At 40.5% G+C, this 8,248-nt stretch overlaps 1 protein-coding gene across 1 annotated transcript; it reads right to left on the reverse strand.

Annotated features, from left to right (window-relative positions):
- Positions 1-2,072: 2,072 nt before the first annotated feature.
- LOC104504094 (USP6 N-terminal-like protein) lies at positions 2,073-3,607 on the reverse strand (the record flags this gene model as incomplete). Its single annotated transcript, XM_010151008.1, has 1 exon — positions 2,073-3,607. A coding segment is annotated over one exon (1,436 nt), but the record flags the coding sequence as incomplete, so codon positions are not given.
- Between the last annotated feature and the right edge of the window lie 4,641 nt (positions 3,608-8,248).

An 8,248-nucleotide genomic window follows, 5' to 3' on the forward strand; every position in this document is an offset into this window, starting at 1 on the left:
AAGAATAAAGACAAAACATCATAAGCTTAATTATTATTATTTTAACATGTTAAAAATACAGTCACATCAAAATAGGATACACAGTTATAAAACTGTTGCAGATGACATAAGAAAATAGTGTGTATATATTTTATATATAAAAATCTACAGTATTTACTAATGCTGATACATATTTTGGAGCCTTGTGTTGCTTGCACAAACAAATTGTACAGCTTTGTTATGAATTACAGAACCATGGTTAAACACTGAGATTATTACACCTAGCCACAATATTATATACATACATTTCTAAGCTGCTGCAAGCAATCAGAACTAAGGTAAGCCCAAGTCAGTTCTCTTCACAATTTTAAAGTTTCAGTGTAGTGTTTTGCTACTGTTACTTTGCTGCAGTTTGCAATTTTTAAAATATAAAATTGCCCAGTTCATTAAAAATTACATCAGACACATTATATACACAAAAAAAAGGTTTTGAAATATACTAAGTAAATGTTACTTCCACTTGTAAAAATCGTTTAACTTCTGTACCTTAAAACTTACAGAGCCAACCTGCAGCAATTATAGGCACTAAAGCTCATTTTTTTAAAAGGAAAAACAAACAAAAAAAAGAAAACCAAACCATTTCTACATTTTCAGTTAACAAATCTTAGAAAACAAAAGATAACAGGACAACCTTCCAAAGCATCCAAAATTGGTGTTGATACCAATGTCTGGTCCTTAAGTATTAGAAAAATCTCTCTGTTAAGCACTCCAAGGACCTCTTCTGGTGAGATCCTTATCCGCCTCAACTCCCTGGATTCAATGAGAGGTCAGTGCGTTCAGCACTCACCACGCGGCACCCAGCAGCTCGCAGGACTGCATCCTACACATGCCACTTCACCTGCACTTTTTCTTCACCCCCATTTCACAGTCAAGAAAAGGAAAACACGAAGTAGAAAAGGCTGCAAAGACTAATTAAAAATAGTTACATTACCAGGAGTCTGAGTTTCCCATTAACTAACAGTCAGGATCATTTTAGCGTACAACACCGCACAGCCTCAGCAGCCTGACAGTACAGCAGCACGCGCCCTATCACAGACATAAACCTAAAGGCTCTTTGGGGTAAAAAAGGGCAAAACAAAATGGACTTGACGTAAAGCTTATGAGACGGGACATGGCATACTCACACAGCTCAGGGAATATCAAGCCTCGACCAAATCTCAGACTCTAGCGCGTACTTCACAAGAGTGTCAAGGGGCTGGTCATTCTCCGATACCGGTGAGATTTGGCCCTGCAACCAGTTTGACAGCACAGCATGGCGAAAAGTGAAGGGTGCAGCACCATTTCTGCATCTGGCATTACTCTCACTGTGCACCAATATTTTGCATATAGGACTACATTCTGCAGGTGGGTGAGAAGGATAAAAATTCTCCACTTTTGATGCACCTAAAAAACCTAAACACTGCCCTGAATTTTCAGCACCGTTTCTTAGCCAGATTAGAGAGACATTTTTGGCTTTCTGCTTTTGCCTGCCTGCTCCTTCTTGCTGAGGAAAACGAGAAACAGTAGTCAAAGGAGAGGAAATTAACTCTCACAGAAGATTAAATTAATAATCCCAAAGCATCTCTCCTGCCCAGAACAGATACTGGGACGCTGAGACGGCTGTATAAAAACGACAGAAATTCCCATTCAAAATGAATGGCTTCTCAAATAAATTACAAAGAAAAATTAATAGGAAATAAAAGTACTTCACAAGCTTTGCCCAAAGTTAAATGCATTTACATTTTAACTCCTTAGCTCTTTTCCATACGCGTTTGTGTGCTCTACGTGCGCGCTCCCGCGCGCGCACACAGTGCAGTAACATCAGTCAAAATGATACTTGTAAATGTGTTACTGGTTTTAGGCGGAAGGATTGTTAACACAAGGTATTTAAACGTAAGGAACAAGGACAGTCTTAACCACATTGTGTGGATCATCTTATTGCTACGTCTACGTGCATCCGATGGCTTTCGATAGCTTCAAGGCAAGTCTAAGAACTCAACTAGCCTTCAACGGAAGTCTGAAACGCCTTGGAAACAGCGTCGTCGTTGGAGTCTCAGGCAAACCGCCCGCATTTCAGGGAAGAGCTGAGGTGGACTACTACTAACACAGTCGTGTTTAACTGGGTTTGGTTCTTGCCAAGCACAGACAGATTCTCACAGAAGCACGGATTCATGCATAGACAATCCATCGTTTCTATTTCGATAGTGCTGGGCTTGAGCTGACGGGCTCGAATATTGGTACTGTGGTGACCCATGCTCTTCAAAGCTTGGCGAAGTCCTGTATCTTACTGGACTATCCACAGAAACAGCAGGAAGACTATGGTCTTGAAAAGGTGTTGACTGAAAATGCTGATATTTCTGGAAATTATCCAAGTGGCCTTTGTTAACATCCTGGCTCCAGGGCTGCCTGTAGGGTTCATGTCTGTAAATATAGGCAGCATCCGGCCACTTCCTATCTTCCGGTAAATAATCCACCGGAGGGATTATGAACTTGACACCTGTGGGAGACCTTGAGTTGCTGGTATAAGCATCAACAGGGGCTACTTCTATCTGACCAGGGGTCGGTGAAAGAGGATTTTGGCGAGCGGCAGGATAGGAATTCATTTGTAGTTTATCCAAAGAATAATCTACCGAAATAAAAGAACCATATGGCCTACCAGAAGGGCTGGTTCGATTCCCATGGTAATGCAGAGGTACAGAACTTGTATTGCTTACACTGGAAACATGCTTTGGAGAATTTCCATGGTAAGTAGGTGGATTACTATAACATGGCAGTGGCTGTTTTACATTCACTCCATGAGGTGGTCCATCAGATTGTGATAAATATTTTGGAGATCTGGGTTGTGAAGTGAAGGTGTAATTATTGGGGATTTTTAATGGAGCTGGTATTTTTTCAGTTTGCTTTCTTGGACTATTAGAATACGTTACGTGCCTCGGGCTCTGTGTATGAGCTCTCTCAAGCATCTCTTCAACAAGATTCTCATTTTCAACTTCTGGAACGTTGTCGTACTGAGATGCATTAGACCCTCGCTTACCTTCATCAGCATCCAACACCCTCATCTTTTGCTTTACATTCAAAGGCTGTGTTTCTCCAGGACTTGGTGGTGGGCCTGGAACCGAATGGTTTATTGGCCTTCCTTTCACCTCTGCAGGAAGTTTCATTGTCTTCTCAATTATTTTTATATCAGACGGTTTATTCCACTTGGGTACAAATTCCCTTCTTGTATTTGAAGTAGCATTAGAATTCTGATTAGCAGCTGCATTATTATACTGTCTCGAGTTGTCTTGCTCTGTTGGCTGAGGTTTTCTGCTGGTATCTACCTCATTCTTAGGCATACTACTTTGTGTCTCTACTGGCCGAGTCTTCTGCTGTTTTAAGGAAGGTTTCTTTTCCAGTGAATTAATTATTTTTCGGTTATTTGGTGAACTTTCTGGTTCTTCTTCTGGGGATAGTCTCCTCTCTGTTTTTCCTGTTGTTTGTGTTCCAGTGCTGTTCTGTCCATTAAGCACTGGAGTGGAGTTAAGCATAGCAGTCTGAGGTCCTGATGGAATCTGTCCCAGTGGCTTCTTTGGAAATTCATCTTCTTTACCTAAAACAAGAACAGTGATAACATAAATTCACCTTTGTATAAAAGCCTTCTTTGATCTGCTGGTCATGCAAGCAAAAACAGCTACAAACTCTATTACCTGGGCCTCTCTCTAGGTCACCATTCTGCTAAACACCACAAAGGTTTTTCTGTCTACTGACAACAAACTAGGATTGTGTTTAGGCTCTCTTCTCAACCAGCTACTCTGGTTTTCCTTTCTACAGCTGATGCAATCTTGCTAAGCTTTTGCTCATTCATGACACTGCTGCAAAAAATCATTTTCCTAGAAGACATTTTGTTTACAGTACCTACTCTGTATGTAACCCTCGTCACATTGTCCCTGACACATTACGTAAACTACATTTTTCACTTTAAAAATCCTTCCCAATATCCCTCTCCCAATCTAATGTCTTCCATTCATTCATCTTTTAATGTTTGCCTCAGGTATGCTATACTCCTCACTGACATGTACAGGCTTCCTAGCTTGGAACTTCCTCCCACTTCCTTTTTTTTTTTTGGGTGGAGCTCCTCATTAACATCTGCACAGTTAAGTCTTTGTTCCCCTCAACCCCTGCCCAGAAATTTCACTCTCAGTATTAAAAACCTACAGTATAACTAAAAGGCCCCACGCAGAATCATCTTTTTCAGTTCAGTTTTTTTATCAGTTATAGCACAACTGAAGTAGGTAATACGAATACTGGCTACGTCCTAATTGCAATTGTGTGTTCAGTAGATGAGTTTTGCTGAACACAACTGTGTAATTTACAGAACGAGAATATGAATGGGAAGTTCTCCCAGACTGGAGCTCAACACACCCCAACAGCCAGTGGAAAGCATCAGTTAGGTGGGGACCCAGAATAATCTGCATAGCTACTACGGAAAGAATAAAGAAGTGTTTCATTGCTTGATGCTGCTCATAGAACAATTTACATCGAATTTTCCACAGCAGTCCTTCTCCTTAGCAGTCAGCTCCCTTCATATTCTCAGCCAAAGCCTTTTATCGTATCCACTTGCACATAACTTATTTAATTGTGTAATACATTACTTGCCCATTATAAGCAGAAAAGGTCACAAACTTCTCATTAAATGTATTCATCTAAATTTATTTGATGTTCGCTATTACCCAAAAAATAAAAACAACTTTTAAAGTCAGCATAAGCAAACAAATCCTGCTTACTCTCTATTTACTAAGCAAAATCTCCATGGCAAGGAGAAAAAAAAAAAAGAAATGGCTACCCTTGCTTAAATGTTATGCAAAATACATTGCTTAAAATGGCCGTCAGTAACATAATTTTGCTTACCCCCCGCTTCTTCCTAAAACAAGAACTGCAGAACCTTTCTCCATCATCAAAGGTCATAAAGTTAACACCTTTCTAGCTCTTTCTAGCTATTCATAACTAAGATTCTTTTTACATGTCTGTGCGGGTTCACAGGAGCGAGTACATACTCGCGTGTCTATCCCTGACACGAGCACTGTGGGTAGAAGTGAGCTATGTTCGTTTTTACAGTCAGGAGCATGCGTTCAACCTTTGATGACTGGTTCATGAGAGATACACGGAGGAAAGCCAGCAGCCAACGTCAGCATTGTTTATTGTAACAGCATAACAAACTACCATCGCGGATCAGTCACTATATAAACTTACAGTGTGTGCCAGCTAGGACATGGCAGGAGGACAGCACAGAAGAACACCGTGACACTGTGTCGTGACAAGATAAACAAATACCTAATAGCAGCACTGTGGTTTTGCCAAAGAATTAAACCAGCCTTTTCTTAATTTTCGAAGTCCTCGTATGAGGCCAAAAGTTGTATGGAGACTCACCCTCTCCCTTAGAAATAAGTAACTTCAGAAGCCTCAGTTTACATACAATAAACACAGCCTTCCCAGGCTTTCTGTAGAAAACCCCTCCACTCTCGTTTTCCCCTAGTTATCCTCTGCTCAGTTATGAGCATAAAATTATTTAGATACACAAACCTATGCTCTTCCACTCAAGGTACTCATTGTCCACCCTGCTACACCTTGGCTAAGGAAGTTGAGTTACTTCTGCTGAGCCCTCTCCACAATCACTTGCCCCCAAATACGAGATCCCACACATTAACCCATTTTACAGGATTATACACCTGGCATGCAACACTGTGATGGAGAACCCCCACACAAATGGTTGCAAGACAGTACCACAGGTTACACAGTGGTGTAGGACCTCAGCATTAGGCTCCAACGAGTGGCCCTTGGAATTACAAGTCTCGTGGTTCGCTCTGTTTCACTGTGAGGCCCCACTAGTCACAAATCAGGCTAAAAGCTGGAGTGTGGATTTGCAGACTTGCACTCCCCAGAGCACACCACTGGAAGAAGAGGGTGGGGATAGAGGGACGAGTTGCATGGATGCTGTAAATGGATGATTCTGCAGCTCTGCAATATACTGCCTGCTACACCAGCCTCTTCAAATTTGTTCTTTATTCTTCATGAACACAAATTAACTTTCTGAACTTGCAAAAGGCATTTCTACTATTGAATTCCATTTACATCCTCAATCACAGTGTCAGGCAAAGTTGAAGATCTTATCTTCTAAATAAAGGAGAATTTTGCCTATAGTAAATATTCCTGATAATGAAACCGTATTATCACGGTGCTTTCAATCTTACTAATTGTGAATGTTAAAATAGCATTAAGTCTGAATTAAGAAACAATACTCAGTGTACATACTGAAAACTTGTCATCTAAATCATAGAGAACTAGTCTTTATATGCTGCCAATCCAATTATAACCTCCAGGTGATCCCCAGCAGCTACGGCATAGCTTAAGAAACCAGCTCCTCAGCATCTGTAAATCATTTAATTTCTGTGCTTGTATGCAATAAATGTTCTAGAAAAACAGTTTCTTCTGTGCTTGAAATTAAACTGTTCAAGCTATATATGTAAAAAACTGAATATAAGTTCCTCGAGCAGCTGCAATGCTTCCTTCATTTGTACAAAGACACTGAAAGCATGAACTGATTTCCTGTCCTCCAGCTTTCACTCTCAGAAATGCCTACAGAGCAATAGGAGAACCTTTGGAATATACTTGGTTCTACAATAAAGGTGGGGTTTGCGTGAGGTTGGTGTTTGTTTGTTTGTTTTAATTTCACACACTTAAGGTTTCTTAATTATCATTAAGCCCTAATAAAACCTAAGTGAGAATACTGCAGACATTTTTATTTAATGCTATCTAGGCTGCTTTGAAGATTACTTTCTGTCATCTTTCCTTCACGTTTCAGGGTAAAAGAACACATGACAAATAAGCACATGCGGGCCGCCCTGTCTAGGTGAAGTATGCTGTAACATGAACTACAGCAGTAAAATTAATATCAGAGACATTTTAACAGTTTCACAACAGACATGGTAAGTCTCAACACTAATTCATGTACCCAATAACAAACAAAGCGTTCCCAGACAAAAGTTCATTTAGAAGAAAAACTCTGATACCGTGTTTACAGGCTGGTAATACCAGAGCTTAGTGCTTTCAGGGAAAACAAAAATATGGAACAAGGAGTACATGAGGAAGGAGGGTCAGTGGGGAAAAGAAGAAATACAGCTTTAAATCTTAGCCACAGGGCTTCCACAGAACTTGGTTTAACTTGACCTCAGACAGAAACAACCGAGATAGCTTGCTTAATCAATCACATCTGCATGTGAAACTAAGAAAGGCCACATTGCTGGGGGTACTCAATTCAGGAATCAAAGCTACACAGCACAGGCCTTGCTCTGGTTCAAAAATGCTTGAGCTCTCATCACCTCCTGCCACAAAAAGCACTGGAAGGAAAGGAGCTGTGAAAGGATCTATGATGCTGCAGCACAAAGACGTCCTGCAAACCGGTCACCTTCTAAAGGAAAACCAGGTTGCTTTAAAGTGACACACAGAGCTGTCACTTCCAGCAAAACTACCAAGTACTTTAAAACCAAATAAAAACTCCTGAAGCTCAAAAAAAGTCCATGAAGTTAAACAAGTAAAAGATAACTGAATCTATCACCATGCACATGAATACAATGAGATATTCCTCAAATGCACAAAATAGCATGTAAAATACGTCCGTGAATGCTTTAGGCAGTCCACTAGCAGCAAGAATAGGAAGAAACCCATGATGCAACATGCTGGCAAGAAAGAAAAGGTAATACGAGCAAAAGCTGAGGAAAAGAAACCACAAGGCAAAGGCAAACGAAACCAAGTCACAGTAAATATCTCCAGCTCAAGAGGTACACCGATAGCTCGCCAGAGAAGCATGCAAAGGCACCAATTCTTTTCACAAGCTGCACCTCTTATCTACCAATTTTCCACTCCAAGTCTGCCTAAAGCCTCACACGCAGCTCTCAACCATCATGTTTACTACTTCAGCTAAACTCACTGTTCAGACTCCTCAGATCTGACACGCAGAAATTTTCTCTGGATGTTTTCAAGGACATTCAATTGTGTATCTGTTTGTCCTGTTGATCCAAAGTCTGAGTTAATTTATTTTCTGGACATACCTGTCTGACTAAGGAATGGAGTATCCTATGTGAAGTATTTCTGGGACAAGTGCTTTTCTATACAATCTATGATGTTTACACACAAGGTCTGAAAGCATTTTAAAAAGAGAAGTTAAGACAATGCTGTTGTGCTGGATTCAGCCAGG

Source organism: Eurypyga helias, unplaced genomic scaffold, assembly GCF_000690775.1.
Source record: "Eurypyga helias isolate BGI_N326 unplaced genomic scaffold, ASM69077v1 scaffold11444, whole genome shotgun sequence".
Lineage (NCBI taxonomy): Eukaryota > Metazoa > Chordata > Aves > Eurypygiformes > Eurypygidae > Eurypyga > Eurypyga helias.